A 20,529-nucleotide genomic window follows, 5' to 3' on the forward strand; every position below is an offset into this window, starting at 1 on the left:
GCGGATTTCTTAATCAGGCCAAGAGCACAACGCTCTTATAATCCAAATGGATTTGTCGTTGATTCTGAGTTTTAAAGCAGGTTCATTGGTGGTTTTGGATAGTTAATAAAATAGCTATATTTGTGTATAGAATACACAAATAAGAACAAGGGGAATTCTTGGAAACACCATGTTCTTAAATGTGTTCCTAACCTTACAGCAGCTTCACACTTGTCTTAGGCTTTAAGAGTTGGCTTCTAAATTTATCACGGACGTTGCCTCTGCTACTCCTGCCCGTATCTGTCACCCCACAATTATCATATTTTCCAAGAAGGATTTTGTTCCTGTTGGCTGTTTCTTCCACCATTTCCTGTAGTTCTTGTTTGCTATTTTTTTAAACACTTGGTTTGATGTTTTTCTCCTTTTTGCTGCCCTCTGTGCAGATTAAATTAAATAATGGAAATAAAAGTCAATACAAATTCAAAAACGTGTCATTTATGGTACGTGGTAAAATGTGTGTAGCATACATAACAAAACAAAGGAGATTTTCTTAAGAGAAGTTTTAAGGAAATAATTAAGATTATCTTAAGAGAATATCTGAGAACTTCTTAAGTTTTTTTCTTTTTTGAGAATTGCATTTAAGAACATTCTTATGAACTTCTTAGTGTTTGTCTTAAGAACCTTCTTAAGCTTTTTCTTAAGAAAGCTTTCGTGAATCCAGCCCCTGGTTCCTAAATCAGAATTGGTAAGTTTCTCTACAAACCATTTCACATCAAACCACTCTGAATGACTTTGTTTTCATCTCAATTATTGAATTATGCAGAAATTATGAAAAATGGGCGGAACTGCCCTTTAAAATGATGGTGTTCAAGCAGCACACAACTAAAATGTGTTACCGAATGGGACTGTACAAGCATTTCAGAGGACCAGTGCACTAACAAGTGAATATGTTCAATTACCTGAGCAAGGTAAATATGGTTTTATGAATATGGCAATATATTGAATATTTACATTCTCATTGTTACATGATTAGACTGATTTATCACCAGTGAATTCTTACATGAGCAAATCTAATTAAAACATGTACTTACATGTTTTACTTTTACATGTAAGAATTTCATATACCTGAACACTATAGTGTGAAATCAATATGAACATGTAATAAAGAGAAATTCAACATGTGAAGGTTTAAGGTGTTCAACAGTGCTTATACAGCTTAATCTCCACAGAAAAGCATTACCTAAAACAAATGGAATGTCATGCTGTGGAGCAGCCGCCCATGAGCCTATGATTACCATGCGCAGTGACAGCTGCGGAACTGTGTTCTCTGGAGTGATGGAGCTCTGTCCAATACCTCTGAGATGAGCTGGAATTGAATTTCGTGATCCAGAACTAATCATCTAACATCAGTACCTGACCTCACTAATACTCTTGTGGCTCAATGCAATCAAATCCTAGCAGCAATATTCCAACATCTACACACCTAAAAAAGATTGTTCAAGGCCTTTAGGAAAGGTAACGTTTCTATTTAGAACCATGAATTTCATGCTTAACTGGTGAAAAGGTTCTGCAGATTGAGGGAAACTGTGTTGTATAAGGTTCTGCATAGAACCTTTACTGAACGGCTGATTAAAAGCTGACACACTTTTTAAAAGCCAAATGACTCCTCAGCGCCTGTTTTGCTCTCAGGTGTGCTGCAGCGCCCTCTGCTGGACAGCTCACTGAGCTCAACTGCTCACTGTGAGAGTAACGAGGAACACTTCATTTAATTTTCCCTTGTCTGTGGCGGTTTTTCGTGTCTGTATTTTACTGTACACACCCTGAAATAGTTTTTATTTTTATATATTTTTACTGACATTTGATTTGAGCTTAGTATCAAAAGCAGCTTTACGGCATTTCAACTATCTCAACACTGTCGCAAACCGGGCAACCCACTTTCCGGCGCATAGTAACACGTGTGTTCTGCTGTTAAACGAGGTGAGTAAAATAATTTCTAATAATATCTGATAATCGCTATTAACCGCTATTAACTACTGTTCTGACGGCTTAATGAGACAAAGCAGAAGGCGCGTGAGTGAGGCGGAATAACAGCTGTGCGCGGTTTGTCTGTAGTAGTTAAATCAGGGGTCTGTCTGCTGCTCCGTGTTCAGCCTGTTCAGCCTCATAAACGACAAACCTCGACTTTTTGCGTGTTAATTTTTGAATATCTAACGCTAAATGGTTCGGCATTGTGGGTTAATATTTAAGGATTTAACATTGAAGGATTTAACATCAGCGTTTGAAGCTTTGAGCAACTTTGAGCCACATGAGCGGCCAAACCGAGAGTTTAAAGGGCAGTTCCACCGATTTTTCAAAAATTCTGAATAACTCGGTGGTTTATTTGCGAACGTGGTTATTCACAGTGGGCTGATGCGAAATGCATTATTGTAGAGAATTTTCGCAACTCAGATTTGTTTTGTAGTGGTGGTGATGGGAACTGAGGGCCACAATGTTTACAACACTAATATAGCTAGAATTTCATTTACTTTCCAAAACCACCAGTGAACCTACACGAGTTTGTGCATGTAACGTTGATTACTGTAAAATAATAGCCAGTCTGAAAATGTTGTCTGGGTGACTAGTGTGCCTTAGAACACCCTTCTTATAGCCACATGAAGGGATTAAAAATAAATTGATCATGGTTTATGAAAGATACGTTTTAGACCAAAACTATCAAAGAACAGTAAAATAATATCTCAGGCATCTGGCAGCATATTACTGACTAATTTCATATAATAACTTTCTGTGAGGGAGATTTTAGAGGTATTAACCTCCTCATGTAAACACGCATATGGTCATATCATCACCACTGTGAACAATTCTGACTTTATAATTTTGAGTATTTCACATTCAACTACTCTGGGTGATTTTTTAACGTTAACCGTTTGATTGTGCAGAAAATTACAAAAATTGGTTCCCATTTAAACAGCACTGGAGCAAATAACACTGAACTCAGTCTTGCTGAGGCTTTGATTTTGGTAAAAAAAGGATCCTACAATCCATGTTGTTATTTCTAATGTATAGTTTAAACGTTGAACAGGCAGAGGTGTGTAGAGTATCCTAAACCCACTTCAGGAAAAGTATTGTTACTGTAGTGAAACGGTGAATGCACCATTCCAAACAACAGCTACCATAAGACAAGTGTAGCAGCTCAAAAACTACTGCAGTGCTGAGTTACTTACAGAATTTTGCTGGAACTGCTTAGTACAGCCAGCAGCAGCATAGAAACTGAAATTTGTTGGATTCTGGTCTTTCGTTTTTATCCTTTTGGTCTAAAATATAATGCTAAAGCTCCAAAGTCAGAAGCGTGAGCAGCAGTAAAGCAGCCTAGGAGCTGCACCAACACAGTGAAGTATCTGTATTTTAGTATTACTGAAGCAGGGAATCACTGGTGGAAATGGGCAAAAGTGCAACAAGCATCAAGATAAGGCATTACACAATATGTTGCTGAGAAGTTGGGACAGTTGGAACTGGCAAAATGCACCAGCAGCTACTATACACTGTGATGATTGTTGTAGTTTACAGGCTTGCTGTAATTGGTCTAAATGATCCATGCAGTTGGTCAGTGTTCTGTAGGAGTTGACTATAACTGTCATATACTAGGGGAACAGTATTGTGACATAATTTATCATGATAACGTTTGTGACCAAGCCTCTGTAAACTGAAGTTAACTTGTGGGTAACATGTACCTTTTGTCTTTGCTTTTACACGTTTTCCCCAGGTTTGGAACCATGGCGAAGAGTTTACGCAGCAAATGGAAGAGAAAGATGCGAGCGGAGAAGAGGAAGAAAAATGCGCCCAAGGAACTGGCGCGGCTTAAATCGACTCTGGGGCAGGAAGGCAAAGGCGAGATCACCATGAAGGACGTGGCTGAGATCGCAACTGTGGTGCCTGCTCAGAAATTAAAGGAGAAAGCTGAGGATGTGGAGATGGTGGGAGAAGATGGTGAGTATGAATAGACTTTCCTTAGGACATGAAACGTTCTCCAGTCCTCAGTTGTCCCCAGCTGTTCTCTTTTATCACTCTGTCCTCACTCCCACCTGCAGCAACCAGTCAGCTGAGGGTTTAAATCTCTGACCCCACAACGATTCGATTTGACCACAGTTCTTTAGGAAATTATTCGGTGCATCATAAAAGATCAAATTCCCCACAGTTAGATTTAAATATCTTCCACCCTCTTAGACCTCATCTATCATCCTTTTAGACCTGAAGGAAATCGTTCACTTCTAATAACGAGTGAATTAAAATGATTAAAGGGCCAGTAGGTAAGCACTTAAAGGAAACTTCAGCCTAAATGAAAAATGCATACTTGCTTCCTACAGTGTTGCCACAGTACTCTCTAGAGAGAGAGATTTACCGGTTTAAAGACAGAAAAAAACCCCTTCTGATGATGTATCTTGAAGGTGGGAGTGAGGAAAAAAAAATGTAAGCTTTCTCGCACCACCAGCACAGTGAGCACTGAAAAAAGGAGCTGTAAGTAAGGACTGCAGGCTGCTCCGTATGCTGACAGACTGGGGATCCTCCTAATTGGCATCTGACATTACAGGTGCATTAATTGGGCACCTTTCTTTAGGAACCCATTTTAGCAGTGCTGTCAGAAAACTTGTAAGCCAACTTTATTTTTGGTATGGTTTTTGGTTTGCAGTGCTGCAGAGTGTTCTGAAGCCAGACTACATCTCAGATCTGATTCAGGACATGGACTAACGTTACACATTAAATAAAAACGTGTTAAAAGAAAACAGTGCACATACACAAGCCACTTCTCCTCCTGGATAACAGACAAATACAGTTACTTTTGTACATTTGAAAGCTGTGGACGGCATGTTTTCAAACATTCAAATCATCCAGCTTGATTGCGATTGTCAGTCATATCAGCGATTCATGGTACTATCATCAGCTGTCTCAAGCTTATTGAGAGATGCAGTGCTGTGCTACAGCAGTGCTACAGAACACAACTGATAACATGTTAAATGCTAGTTTTAAGCTGGAATTCTCTTTTAAAGTGGTTAACTGAAAACACTGAGCAGTAAGGCAAATTTTCCTTTTAATAACTGACACTGGGGGTATAAATCTTTAGGATATAATTCAGTGAATCATTTCAAATTTCAGCACGATTTAAATTCGTTGCATTATTATTTCCTATTTCGGTACAGATCAAAATTTTGTTTAAAAATGCACTGGATGAACTATTTAATTTACACAGTAGTCAGTTATATTCAATAATAGTCTCATCACCTTTATATCAGTGCATCATATGTCAGTGGTCAGTGAATGTGTTCAGTACTTATGTGTGCTGGTTCAGGGTAATATTTGGACCATCTGTGGAGCTGGGTTGGGAACCATTTTGAGCCCAACTAATTTATAAAACAAACATGTCAAATGTATCCAGCATGAAGGTAACGTTATGAGAATAGTATTATAACACAAACAACGTACACTCTCAGAAAAAAGGTAGTAAACTGTCACTGGGGCAGTACCCCTCTTGTTACTGGGGTAGTACCCTCAACAGTCCATCTCAGTACCTTTAGTTAGGGAACATAACTGTACCATAATCCATTGAAATTATATTTTCTAAGTTGTATTGACTCCACACACCCCGTCTCGTCTCCAGGCTTTTTATTTTTATTGTTCTGTATTAAACGTTAGGTTATGAAAAGGTACAAATATGTACTTTAGATCTTAGATCTTAAAACCACTGTTGTACCTTTTAGGGAACATTTACATTGTTTGTACCTGCACAGAACCTTTATTTCAAACAGTGTATGAAGGGACCTGATGAAAAAATAAGATGATTAACAGCAACAAAAATCACTTTGGGTAGCTCTGCCCCCAGATCAACAATATTTATATTAGTATTCTTTCTCTTAAAGAATAATAATATAAATATATTTTTCTCTCTTTCTCAGCCATGCAAGCCCAAGTCATGACACTACCTCCACCATGCTTGACTGAATAACTTGTATTTTTTTGGATCATAAGCAGATTCTTTCTTTTTCCACACATTGGCCATTCTGTCACTGTTAGAGGATAATCTTGGTCTTGTCAGTCCATAAAACTTGCGTGGTTCATCTGTTTTTCTCTGCAAATTCCAAACTGGCCTTCCGGTTCTTACTGCTGATGAGTGGTTGTATCTTGTGGCTTTTCCTCTGTATTTCTGCTTTCAGAGTCTCTTTTTGACCAGGGGATTGCCAGACCTTCACCACTACCATGTGGAGGTCGTTGTTGAGGTCACAGACTGTCATTTTTTTCCACAGCTCTCACAGTGTTTCTGTCATCATCTGCTGTTGTTTTCCTTGGCTGACTTGTTCAAAGTCTGATTGTTAGTGCACCAGTGGTTTCTGTCTTTTCCTGGACATTGCAGATTGTTGTATTGGCTATGCCCAATGCTTGTGTAGTGGCTCTGGTTGATTTTTCATTTTTCCTCAGTTTAAAACTAGCTTGCTTTTCTCAGAAAGACAGCTGTATGGTCTTCATGTTTGTCATTATGTAATTATTTAAACAGTCAATCTAACAGGGCACACCTGGCAGCAAGAAACTATTTTTGGTCACTTAAAATGGGTCAGTTCACACAAAAAGTGCCGTGTTCTGAGTTGGTTAACATATCTAGGAATAAATGTCAGTAAAATTATGAGCTGTCATATTCATCTTTTGATTTCAAACACGAATGTCTTTAGTGTATAGCAAAAGAATTAGTCTTGCTGTTCTAATACTTTTGGAGGAGTGTGTGTCTGTGTGTGTGTGTGTCTGTGTGTGTGTGTGTGTGTGTGTGTCTGTGTGTGTCTCTGTGTGTGTGTCTGTGTATGTGTTTTATCAGCGAATATTGGTCATTATATTATAGGATAATCTGTCTGCTCCTTTATAAGCTGTTCTGTTATTTTTTCCAGACGATATGGGACAGATGGAGATGGACAGCAAGCGCAACAAGAAGACGATGCTCAATGAGCATGGACAATACCCGGTGTGGATGAGCCAGAGGCAGGCCAAAAAGATGAAAAGCAAACGCAAGGCAGGCAAAGGAAAACAGAAGCCAAAGAAGGGTGTAGCCTGGTAGACTTTATCTTTACCTGTGTGGACAATTTTTACTGAATCAGGAACAAGTGGATTGTTTTTCAGCCAGTTTTAACTCACACGGCTGTGGTCACTCACCCCCAAGTCTACCGCCGTATGGTTGTGCCTCATTTCAGTAAATGTAGGAGTGCTGATTATGTGGGCTATACTTGCTGCATATGATGTACAATTTGTAAACAATGTGGACTCTTTCATTCACACTGCTAACGGATGATACTGCAAATGAGATCTGTAATGATGAACGTTGAGTCGTTTGAGAATTATAGTGAATGGCTGAGAAGAGTCCCATAAACACTTTTTCAACCTAATCTCTGTCTGCTGCATATGTGGCATATGATCAGTTGCCACAAACAATAGTTTGACTATTGGTTTCCCTATTGGTAGAAAACCTGTAGACTTGAAACACACTTAGAATAGAAGCCATTCTGATCTTTTCTAAATGCAGGGAAATCTATCTTTTTTTTTGTTAAAATGATCATCCATGGCATTCAGCTGTATGCTATAGATGCAGCAGGCGAAAAGTCCTGGAATATTCCTTTACGGATCTTCAAATCTGTTGAAATAGTATTTGCTTACTACATAGATATATGGTCTATTACTACTGGGACAACTAGATTAATAAAAATGAGTGTGTATTGTCAGTTATTGCAGATATGTATATGGTTGAAAAATGCTTTGTGATATTAAAACAACATTTTCCTCTTAAACAATTTCAGTTTATTGTGAAATGTCATTTAAAACACTGTACCGTTTCATTGCACATAATACCCAGTTGAATACAGCAAAAACCTCCAGTAATCTATTGATTATCCCTTGTCAAAATGATAAAAAAATATGTATTTAAAAATATAATGTAAAACAGATTTTATAGTCAGCTCAGCCAAACAGGTTAGCCATGGAGTTGTATGATGCATAAGCTGCATTGGCTAAATAATACAGTAAACTGGCAGTTAATAATAGGCAGCAGTATAGTTTGGTGCGTGAAGTCTGGCACTGGTCTGCCTATTATAAAAATGTTAATGTCTTATTTGTACATCACTTTTCTAAAACTCAGTATTGCTTTATATAACACTGGTTGGATTTTGAGGGTGGTTTTCTGCAATAAATCTGGCATCTCATAGGGCAATAACAGGTTAAAGCTAGAGAGCAGATGATTTGTTGAGAAAGTGGGTGGTGCTTTAGCACTTCACTACATGAGCTTCACAAAGGATGCTGGGAAAAGGCCAGTGTGGCCATGGCAAGTTCCCTTCCACCAACCTTCGTCCACCATCTCAATGTTTGTGATGATGTCATCAGGCATGAAGGAGATCTCATCGTCCGCTTCTAAAAACAGAAATGAATTAAAATGGTTAATTTAAGTTACTACTTAAAGCATGAAGAATCGAGTCTCATGAATCAGGATTTCTTGCAAAGCCCGTTAATTTTAAGCTTTGATTTAACCCTGGATTTAACCCTAAATTCGATTTAACCCTAGATTTTCTGTCACATCATGGTGGATCACTGTACTGGGCTACATCACTATGCCAACTCCTACAGTACACTATCCTGCTTCAGGCCAGGTTAAGTTAGGGACTGTGCATCACAAACAGCTCTTAGACCAATCAGGGACAGCCTTCTGACTGTCCTTGTCAAGGTCATTTTTTTTTAAATTACTCATCACGTTGGTTGCATCAGTCGTGTGAAACATCGCTTTCAGGGGAAATTAATCACACCAATCTAAAGACTACAAAACAGTTATTAGTCCAACAAACACTAACATGTTGAGAGTGGCGATACTGTTGTTTTTCGTTAGCGTTATAAATGCTAAATAAAAATACTTTTTACGTATTTACATAGTCAGCGGTGGACGAAGTACACAAATCATGTACTTCAAGTAAAAGAAGTTCCTCCCTTTAGACCTCCACTTCAGTAAAAGTACAAAAGTATGTGTTCAAGTGTACTTAAGTATCGAAAGTAAAAGTACTAAAAGATTAATTATGGCTTTGATGTCTTATTACCATTTCTGTAACAAGACTCTGCTTCATTAACTCATTTTAGGTAAAAAAAAACTCCAGTGTCTCTCTTGGTAAACCAGTCTTTTAACATAATGTCATTAATTAGTGACGCTGGTGTCTATTAAAATTATCATAAGCACAAAACACTGAAGGCAAACATTTTCCACTAGGTAGAACTGAGTGGCTCTGAAATAACTTTTTGCAAACAAGCAAAGTTTCAGTTTAAGATTTATTTGCAACTTAGTTACAAATTTAAGTTTAATAAAATGTTAAACAGATTAACACGTGTTTTCCTTTACTAAACTGCATCTGTAGTGAAGGAAAAAGTGAGATATTTGACTTTGAAATGTAGTGGAGTGAAAGTAAAAAGTCATCCAAAATGGAAATACTTCAGTAAAGTACAGATACACGAAAAAACTACTTAAGTACAGTAACGAATTACATTTACTTAGTTACTGTCCACCACTGTACATAGTATTATTTCTTTTTCCTTCTTTAAAAATAAGCTGGTGCATTAGTTTCACACAATTGTCTTTCATGTGCACATCCATGAGGATTAATCACAACCTAACAGAGTTAATAGAGAAGGTTGTAAATGCTGTCATAAAACAAGTTAACCACAGCTGTGTTTGTTAGATCTGTTAAGCTAAAACTTGGTTAGGAAACCTGACTCAGCTCAACATGCTTGATAAGAAGGTAAATATAAATGACCGACACTCAGGGAGTAAACCTCTGACCTCAACAAGACTTTATTTGATTATGATTCTTTGGGAATTGTTTCAGTGCATCATGAAATCTCTAATTTTACCATAATCCAAATAGATTTAAACATGAGTAAAGTACATCTATATTTGTATAATAATATTTATGTTTTCATGGATAAACTCTTGGCTGTCAATTGACTGGTCATGCAAAATATAAGAATGATATAAGTACATATATATGTACTAATATATAATAAATATGTAATATAAGGTACTAATTATTTCTCCTGACGCACTAAAAGAGGCTAAATGTGTCTGAGTGATAGTGATAGTGACACTCACCTCCCTGGTAGTCGTAAATGGCCACAGCTGTCTGACTTTCGCCAAGGTCCTCATAGTCATTATCAACAGCTGTGGGAGAAACCAAAAAAAATTATACTAATTTTGCCAAAACAAATGGTGCGTTCAGTCTGTCATGCATAAAAACAGAAAATTATACATCACCAGGTCGTAACTTCCAGTTGTTTGAATTGCTAAACTGAACAACTGCTGATATCAATGATACAGTCAAAAGCAAAGGTTTGAACAAATCTCGTGAGATAACATGTTTTGCTGATTTTCTACGTTCCCTATACAGGGAACAAACTTGAATATGAAATTTTCTGCTAATTTCTATTTATTTTAGTTTAACTTTTTAAGAAAATAAAAAATTAAAAATAAAATGTGCCATAACTTTTCCACAGGCCACATTTTATGTTTTATTTTTTTTCTAATATGTTAATTATAGCAAATAAACAGTAATAGTGCATTAAAGTGTGCAAATATGTCTGTCATTTATTGTGGTTTTCCTCCTTTTAAGTGAACCAACAGGATAAACACATCAAAACAGTGAACAGTTCTTTTTGACTTCCACTGTATGCAGTTTGTGTGCCAAATATGAACAATATATCTGCTGGGATGGACTAATACTAACAGCTATTACTGATAGGACCTGCCTATTCACTACATGTAGGCCTAATGCTAGAAACATTCACTCACACCACAGTACAGAAACTGAAGTGTCACTGATGTATTTACCACTTGTACACTGTTTGCCTGCTTGGTCAGCCGTGTTGTTGTGGTAACCAAAATGTTCCAGCTGGTGAGGCATCACAACTGATAAACTGGCCTGGGTTCATCTTTATAGACACAACTCTGTCAGCCATTGGAATGTAACTTCATTACGGTAAATGCGAGTTTCATGAGTTTATGAGAACCAACTAAAAGCACTAATACATAGAAACGATAGCTTCTGCAGTTTCACGTGTGTGTGTGTTTGTGCCTAACCAGGCAAAGTAGCTGGTGCAATGTCCTCATATTCTTCCTCCTCTTGTTGTCGATGAGGAAGAGGAGGAGGAGTGGGCTCTTCATCTATCTGTTCCTCCTCTGGTGGGTCAACAAAGCGGGGGGGCAGAGATGGAGGCTCATCATAATCAGGCTGAGGATCCTCCTGTGGACACACACACAGATTTGTTTTTAACCTTTGTCAGGATGTGGGGTCATACATATGTCTTATATGTATTATATAAGTATCTACCTATCTATCTACCTATCTATCTAGAAAATTCAAATTATGCAAAAAAAAAAGTTTTTTGCACAACAGTGATGTTAAATGTAGTATGTCCTATGTGTGTTATATATGTATAATATGTAATATTATTAATATGTAAGTGTCTATATCGCTGCTGTCGGATCAAAACCTTTCTATCTCCAAAATGTTTTTTTAACTTTACAGGAGACGAAAAAACCTACTTTACTTTGAATGTAAATCAATGGAACCAGACATTTTTCCAAGTCATTTTGGGTCGCATTATTTTAGTCCATTCATCATGACATTTACACACAATGTAAACAACAGGTATGTTCAAATTATGTCAAAAAACTGACAAACAACAAAAATGGAGATGCAAGGTTTTCTTCTGACAACAGCGATATGTAATATGTTTCCTATTTATTATGTGCAGAGTTAACTGAGATAAGCTTGACTTTTACCTGAGCTACAGGATCAGGTGAGTCTCTGGGTATTTCAGGCAGTGGCCTGGATGCCTGTGGAGGGTCTTCAGACGCTGGAATAGGGGGAAGCCTTCGCACCTGCACTTCCTCATTACTGCTCTGCAACTTCACACACAAACACACATCATCTATGTGCTGTAGGTGATTAGACATTTGGTACATTTGTAAAGTTACATCTACTGTGTATACTTCATTTGCAGTGCCTGTGTCAGAGTCCGTATCAATCCAAAAACTGCTGTGATCCTATTCAAAATGACACATCACCTCTTGTGTTCTATTGCTTAAAAATAGCTGTTTCTGATAGATCATCCAGGTCCTGTGTGTAAGATGTGTGTGTGAACCTGTTGTCTGTTTTGGACCTCCTCTCTCTCCCTTTTCTCTTTGGCTTGTCTTCTCGCCCGCTCTTCCTCTGCTCTCTTTCTGTTCTCCTCCTCTGATGCTTTGGCCATATTCTCAAACCGAGCCTTCAGATTTCCAGCGCCTGCACTTGCTACACACATAAACACATGCATGAGACATTTATTAGGAGTTAGGGAGGGCTCAGAGTGGTGGTGGGTGATGTCATAAAAAGACATTTTCACAATTTTAGATATGCATCATGATTATTTGACATACAGATACAATTTACCAGTAATGCCACATTTAAAAACTGCCATGATAACCTCAACATTTCATATATTGCACTGCACTAAATCTATATAGGACTAGTTATACTGTCTTTGTAATGAAACAGTCAGTCAGTGTTCTTTAAGTTCTACTGATTTTCATGATATGCTTAGAAAAGCATACTGTTGCAAAACAATGTTTCATCATGGTGATAACTGTCATACTGTCCATCTATAGCTGACACTGTGCATGGTTTTTGCAGGCCAGGGTGCATTTTTCTATTGAATTCAATGCTCATTATTTGTGCACTCTGAGCCCTTCATGCTTTACGTGACTATACATACTGTGCAACACCTAGCCAGCACAACAGATTAACAGTTATGGCACTACAGCTGCTTAGCGATTGAGTGACATGCAGTGTCCGAAAAAGTAAAGTGTAAACTTATAAAACAAAGAAGGATTGTGCAATGCACCTTGCGTTTTTCCACCTTAAGAAAAATGCATTGGACACCCCCCCTCACTACACCATCTATTACATAAGAGCACTGATGGACTTATCTTAAAGCAATACCCGGACAAAAGTACATGAAATTCAGACTCCAGGATGGCTGCGTCTGTTTTTAGCAATGATAACGTACTTCCATCCATGTTTGCAGACAACATTATATCATACAGTGTCAGAAACTACATAAGCAAGTCTATTTGAGACTCAACAACACGCTTTGAAGCAGGCATGTGTTGATTCAGGCCTGCAGTTGGGCACCATGCTAATTGATGGCCTATAGGTTTCCATTATGTCATAGCCACATTAGTTTCATAGCTCCAGAGCAAAACTAAAGAAGCAAACATCCACCAAACATGGCTGATGGACTACGTTTAGAGTATAAAGGTGTTAAGGGTGTAAACACGGTATTACATTTGACACTTACACGTCTCAAGAGGCACAGTCTTCTCGTAAGACGAAGTTGGAGACTCCATCTCACTAAATGAGGCTGCACTCTGTGATCAGAAAAGCCAACATAAGTCACAGCTTTTTATCACAAACCATCTTCAGAAGACTTTGTTCATGTTGTTAAATAGGTTTACCTTATCCATGCGGTCTGCCTCAACACCATACTGTCCTCCAAAGCCCTTTGCATAGTCTAAAGGACACAACAGGCAAAGAAACAGAATCAAATTCACAATTACGTGTTGTAACGTATTGCAGAGCAGAATTCTCAGGGGCCTTCTTCATCAGCTTGAGTGTGATACTGTTTTATAAAAAAACACTGGCATTCCTAAAACAAATAATACCCTGCGCTGCATGTGAAACCACTTACACTTTGTGTATTAAAATTTAGTTATTTTCTAAGAAAATTCCTTCTTTAACCAAAAATAAATAAATAAATGAAAATAAAATGAATAATGATATTTGTTTGTTTACTTCTTTATTGAATCTGTATAGTATTGTGATGCAAAAACTACAATACATATCATATTATGAAATTTGTGTATTGTTACACTTCTAATTATGAGAATCATGATACCTTTCTGTGATTGGTGTTTCTCAGTTTTTCCTTTGTAATCGTAACCCAGGGCAGCTTTGTCAACTTTTTCTTTCTCCACTCCATATTTCCCTCCAAAGCCCTTTGAGTAATCTAGCATAGAATACAGAAAAAAATGTTTAAAAGAAGAACATTGTTTAACACTGGAATACTATACAGTCATGTAAGACTTTTTGTCTTTACACACATTTTAAATCAACTACAAACTCTAAACACAATGATGTGACGATTACATCACGAAATATAATTTTTGGCTGTTTGGGCGGATTATATTACACAAAACATGCTAGAGGATCTCTACATTACCTTTCTGTGACTGGTGTTTTTCTGTTTCTGCTTTATAGTCATAACCCAAAGCAGCTTTGTCCACCTTCTCTGTTTCCACTCCATACTTGCCCCCAAAGCCCTTTGAGTAATCTAGAACAGATTATAGAAGAACCTGCATCATCAGATTTCCTCAGTGTGTTTCAGGGTCAAAAGACTTTAAAACCACATTATTTAACATCATTTTGTGTTGCTAATGACATAAAATCATGTAACACTCTTTTTGTGCTACCAATCACTGATTTGGAAATCGGTTGATTTGGAATCACGTGCCAGATGCTTGCCAATTTTTTGTTAATTTATACAAAAACAATAACCTATACAGTGTGGATTTAAACATTATAAACTATTTGCCAAACTTTATTTTTAGACAAATTTCTTTATTTAAGAATTCTGTAAACAAAATGCATTAAATGATAAATAATATATTGTAAATTTCTACACATTCTTTTGCCAAGTCTGCCTTGTGATTTAATCACTTATGATGGATTTTGGATATTAATTTTATTAGAACTTCATTCTTGATGCTTCCTACTAATTATTTGAAACCCGTGAAATTGACTGACATTGTAGAATCTTCTTTTTTACTTTTGTCTGCAACAAATACTGTTTTTTACATGATTGAAAACAACGGGCCTCATTCACCAATATCTTTCATTTTTTCATAAATTTGAATTAACAAGTTACCTACAGACTATAAATGCCATGACGTTTTGTAAGTAATACATAAATTTGCAATTTTTACTTGGACATTAAAGGTTACTGTGGAATTGCAATGAGCAATAAGCAATTTTAGGTCATATGTTGCAGTGATTTTAGGCATGATGTGAAACGGAGTAAAATACCTGCCTGGAGAGAATTATTCCATTTATAAAAATGTGACAACACACATTTTGATATACCAGTATCCAATGTATAATTTATTAATAATAACAAACACGTCTTCCACCAAACAACATAGTCCATTAACAGTACCCTTACAGAAAAAACACATGAATAAACACGTGGATTTGCACACGTCACATACATGTGAAAAAAAAAGTTCTCATGCCAAAAAATTGGGATCCCATGTTTCAAGTCACATCACACGTTATTCACATGTTTACTTGTAAACATTCGTGGCTTTTGCGCACTTCACATGTGAAATATATGTAACCTTTCCATAAGGGTAGCCTATGGCTGCCAAGCAACATAACAGTTTGCATTAATACAGAATCTAGTTGATGCGTGCATACACAAGTGTGTTTTTCTTGTATTTTCAAATAAAATTCAGCCAATCAGATTTTAGATCCGGAACCATCTGTTTAATAAATAAAGCATATTGTACATAAAAGATGCCACAGGATGTAATTACATTACCTTTCTGTGACTGGTGTTTCTCAGTTTCTCCTTTATAATCGTAACCCAAAGCAGCCTTGTCCACTCTTTCCTTCTGCACACCGTACTTTCCCCCAAAGCCTTTGGCATAGTCTGAGGTTTAGGAATAAAACAGCCTCTATTAGAAATTACAGGTAAGAAATGGAAGACTCTGTGATGGACTTACATAGGATGATGCTTGGTTGCTGATCAAGACCCCCTACTCAATATGTTACAATTTTTCAGAACTCATCAGATTTTCACATTATGTTTAAAGAAATATCTTAGTGAAAATTTTTATTTACCCAGTTTCCCTTGTTACTCCAAATGTAGTTGATCAATCAAGACAATGGTGTCCAAAGTTTGCTTCTTTAATTTTATACTGGAGCTACAAGACTAATGCAGCTAACAAGTAATGACAAGTAATAATACAACTTCAGACTTCAGCATTAACCTATGTGATGCACTTTCATCCATGTTTATAGATAGGAAGTGTAAGGACTGAGTATCAGTCAAATTTGATATTTGAATTTGTAAGGTATTACTTAAAAAATACCCCCCTTCCTTCACCAAAAAAGGAGATGCCAGACACAGCAGGCAGGCAAAATGCAACATCCAAAAAAGGCTCCTCTCAGTATCTTATTATCACTGTACTATGTTCAACTCAGACCACAAATCCATAGATGACGTGTCTTGAGAGAAAGGCAATCTAAAGCTAATCGAAAGTGTTTAGTTTAAACAGACAAATGCTTATAGTCTCTTACCTCAGCTATCATTACTAGCCTAACCTATTTGCCATTTAATGACAGATTTGAGTCACTTTATCTACACAGATGTGATATCTGAGCAAAAAAATCAGATTTGAGCAATGAGGCTTAATGTGAACATAGCCGAAAAGATGCTGACGCAATAAATCTATACAAGTAGAGTGTAAAAGCTTGAGCTTGTCGTTTATTGGTGCTTTTCTACAACGCTTCCTATGTGCCACAGCTGCATTCTGTACAGCTTCTCTTCTGGCGAATGGCAGCCTGTAGACAAATGCATTAATCTTTCTGTTTACTTCTTTCATTGGACTAAACAGACAGGAAACTTTGACCAAAATATAAGACACAGACTCTTTTCTGTCCTCTAGTATGGAGAGGAGTATAGAGTTCAGACATGGTTCTTCAACACGAGAACATATAACTTAATATATAACTAGAAGCAAAATGCTTAACAAAAAATACTAATTTACTACTAGTTTCCTGATTGTTCAAAAATATGAAAAGTCTGAAAATATCTAAACAGTACTTCATACAGAGTCAGAAACCATATAAGCAATTCTATTTCATATTACTTAACAACTGGACATGGCTTGAGGCAAGTGTGTGTTGATTTAGACATGCAGTGGACACCATGTTTATTGTTGGGCTATAGGTTTCCATTACGTCACAGCCACATTAGCTTTATAGCTAATGTGATTTTTTAGGCATGCAGTTAGTACGCTGCTAAATGGTGGGCTATACACTTCCAGTACTTGTTAGCTACATTAGCCTCGTAGCTTCAATGTAAAACCAAAAAAGCAAACTTAGGACACCAAATATGTCTTGGCTAATCAACTACATTTGAGATAAAATTACATTTTTGTACATTTGATTTTGTGGCAAACTGTTCCTTAAAACAGATGGCCAGATGCACTTGGTTCTGTACCTTTCTGAGAGGCATGCTGTTCTACTTCAGCCTTATAATCATAACTCTGGGCAGACTGCAGAGGGGAAAGAAAATGAGACAAAAAAAATTCCATTTATCCATTTATCTATATTTACACTGACTGGAGCACAGTTTAGCAACCTCACCCTGTCTATGCGATCCTTCTGCACACCATATTTCCCTCCAAAGCCTTTTGCTGCGTCTGTTTGGGATGAGTGCTGCTCTACCTCAGCCACATAGCTGTGTCCCACAGCAACCTGGGAAAACAGACAATTTATATACACACATACTGAGGAGACTTAATTTACAAGTGGCCGGTGAGTTGAAGCACAAGGCAGGTGTTTCTAACAAAAGTGGCCAGTGAGTAGAACCACATGATAAGTGTTTCTAATAAAGTGGCCAGTGAGTGGAAGCACAAGGCAGATGTTTCTAATAAAGTGGACAGTAAGTGGAAGTAATAAAGTCATAAAAACCCATAAAATGTGTTTACCTTATCCATTCGGTCTTTCTCCACCCCAAATTTGCCTCCATAACCATAAGAAGCCTTAGGACCATCGTCCAGCTCCTTCTTCTTCACTACCTCATGCTCATGAGACACCTTCTGTCTCAGATCTGCAACACTATACACAAACATACACACAAAGGATTTTTATATCTTGTCAGGACTTGCAGTCATACATACGCCTCTTATGTATTAAACACATTATATGTAAATCTGTATATGTAATAATAATAATAATAATAATAATAATATGTCCCATATGTTTTGAATACATATTTGTTCATTCAGACACCAAACATGCCTCGGCTGATCGACTACATTGGAGGTAAAGGGGAAAACTGCTAAAATTTTATTTGTAATTTCTTTTAACCTCAGGAAATGGGTGTTGCTCTGAAAATATATGAAAACCAACAAACAAACGTGCACAAAGTGGATCATTCATCTGTGTCACAGACAACAGCGACATCATGACAGACTCTCTCTGCTTCAGTGTTTTCATCTCTCAACACTCCTCCCACTATCTATTTCTATTTCTGGCTATTGTTTTTAATTGACTGCAGGGTGTCCAGCCTCATGACCTAGAAACGAGTAATGCATATGCATTGCTTATAACTACCAATGCTGACAAATATTCTCTTATGTGCTGTCAGTCAGAACTCCATATTTGGCCATGTATCACAAGCCGCTCTAGCACTGTTACTTCCTCCTCTTTGCTCTCTCTTTCTGTTGCGAGTGACGTCCTTTTCTTTCCGCAGTGGTTTCAGAACAACTGCAGACACTTGCTTTAAATATATCAGCCACGATTAGCTCTTACCAAGCAAGGCCGAGCCAATCTACTGAGTTTTGCACCATGTATGACAGCAGTGCACTTTCAATTCTGTCAGTGTTCATCCTCTTGTTACCTGATGTGCTCTTTTCGGCCTGATCCTTCGATGGTCTTGGATCCCCACCTTTGTTCCTGCTCTGAGATGTCATTCTAAAGCACAAAAACAAAGATCGCCCATTTCCAACACCACAAAAATAACTTTTGCAATCAACCACAACTGAAATACCTTAAGCTGCATTTGTGGTAAACGCCTCTGTAGAATGAGGAAACCAGCCACTGTGTTGTCTAGGCCTGTCACGATTATTGAGTTAAACACAATAAAACCATTTAAAAAAACACTGATTAAAATTTACCCTCTCAGCTGTGATTAGTTGGCAACTAGCATTATACATACATACATACATCATCTAAACCGCTTATCCTTCTGGGTCGCGGTGGGGTGCTGGAGCCTATCCCAGCTGTCATTGGGCAGGAGGCAGGATACACCCTGGACAGGTCGCCAGTCCATCGCAGGGCAGACAGACAGACATACACAGTCACACACGCACTCACACCTAGGGGCAATTTAGCGTGTCCAATTGGCCTGACTGCATGTTTTTGGACTGTGGGAGGAAACCAGAGTACCCGGAGGAACTAGCATTATGATAATACATATTATAAAGTTTCCTGCTGCTGTTTTTTTTAGTAAAGGCAATGATTATGTTTAGAACTGTGAGTCCTATATAGACTGTAACAACAGAATAATGCTTATTGGTGCTATATAGAACTATCTACAAAAATACAACACATTCTCCATCAATCTAAAGAACCATTTTACCATGTAAGGAATTTTTTCGTGCCTGTATGGTTCTTTGCCTGGTCAACTAGTTCTTCAGATTGATGGAGAAAGTTTTTTTAGTGTGTAGGAAAACCTCTAAATCGGCTGCGTCAGTTTTTCAGTGCTATACCTCAAAGTCTGGATCTGTCTCCCAGTCATCACCCTCTGATGCCACCTTAACATTTACGTTGTGTCCCACCACAGACTTCCACATCTACAGGAATGGAAAAAAGGACATTGAAGGCCTAACGGCTGGACACACTGACTTCTCTGTGCTCTTGTATTCTTTGGGCTAGTCATACAGGGAGACTTCATCTTTAGCAGGTGCTCTGTTGTATTTAAAACAGAGGAGCTGAGGATGCTGCATGCTAATGATATCATTACCCATTGTTTTACTGAATACAGGTGGTTTAATATCAGTTGTTTGGTTGTTGTTTAAAACATTTTCTCTCTATGTCTCTCTATGAGTGCAGGTTTTGTTTCATAACGTTTTTTGCGAACGTTAGTTCCTCAAATTTTACTAATGCGCAGCACCAATCCGTTTTTAGTAGTATAATACAGTTAAATACCTTCCTGAAGTGAACAGAACTTAAGTATTCTGTGAAAACTACCTCTGAAAGACGGTTATAAATCACCTTGGAGGAAATTAACTCAAAATGAAGCAAATGTGAGTAGCAGCAAAGCCTAAGACACTTCCTGTTAAGGTAAAATGTTCCTTAAAACATACAATTCAGAGATTAAACAGTGAAAATGGACCTTGTAGAAAAAATGCAGTGTACTTACATTATCTCTGCGTTATTTAAATACAAATATCTACCCTTAAACTGCAGCTGGATTAAACTCCTCAGTGCTCAGTCTGCACTCGCCCCACAAAGTACACTCACGTATTTGTTTCCCCACCTGTTTTCCGACAAGCCCCGCCCACCTGCGTCGCGATTGGCTGGCCCTGCCTATTCGTCACTACAGCAAGTACGCTGGCTGTTCGTCAAGAAGTAAGCGGATATTTTTCTGCAGTTAATATTTTATGCC

At 37.6% G+C, this 20,529-nt stretch overlaps 2 protein-coding genes across 5 annotated transcripts; one reads left to right on the top strand and one right to left on the bottom strand.

The window, feature by feature from the left end:
* Positions 1–1,854: 1,854 nt before the first annotated feature.
* Positions 1,855–7,796, top strand: llph (LLP homolog, long-term synaptic facilitation factor). Its single transcript, XM_036577210.1, has 3 exons — positions 1,855–1,956; positions 3,740–3,963; positions 6,903–7,796. The coding sequence occupies exons 2-3, from the start codon at positions 3,750–3,752 to the stop codon at positions 7,067–7,069; spliced, it is 381 nt and encodes a 126-aa protein (XP_036433103.1). The 5' UTR covers positions 1,855–1,956; positions 3,740–3,749; the 3' UTR covers positions 7,070–7,796.
* hcls1 (hematopoietic cell-specific Lyn substrate 1) lies at positions 7,787–20,416 on the bottom strand. 4 transcript variants are annotated; one of them, XM_036577207.1, is made up of 16 exons: positions 20,318–20,416; positions 19,631–19,714; positions 18,760–18,833; positions 17,846–17,975; positions 17,502–17,612; positions 17,356–17,410; positions 15,670–15,780; positions 14,293–14,403; positions 13,969–14,079; positions 13,529–13,584; positions 13,372–13,441; positions 12,178–12,326; positions 11,816–11,941; positions 11,111–11,273; positions 10,127–10,195; positions 7,787–8,409 (listed from the first exon to the last, which is right to left on the bottom strand). In XM_036577207.1, the coding sequence occupies exons 2-16, from the start codon at positions 19,712–19,714 to the stop codon at positions 8,276–8,278; spliced, it is 1,554 nt and encodes a 517-aa protein (XP_036433100.1). In that variant the 5' UTR covers positions 20,318–20,416; the 3' UTR covers positions 7,787–8,275. The 4 variants fall into 4 exon arrangements, with proteins under 4 accessions (XP_036433100.1, XP_036433101.1, XP_036433099.1 ...); XM_036577208.1 differs by having other exon boundaries at positions 11,816–11,935; positions 20,284–20,416; XM_036577206.1 differs by having other exon boundaries at positions 20,284–20,416.
* Positions 20,417–20,529: the final 113 nt, after the last annotated feature.

The sequence above is a fragment of the Colossoma macropomum genome, unplaced genomic scaffold (genome assembly GCF_904425465.1).
Source record: "Colossoma macropomum unplaced genomic scaffold, Colossoma_macropomum, whole genome shotgun sequence".
NCBI lineage: Eukaryota > Metazoa > Chordata > Actinopteri > Characiformes > Serrasalmidae > Colossoma > Colossoma macropomum.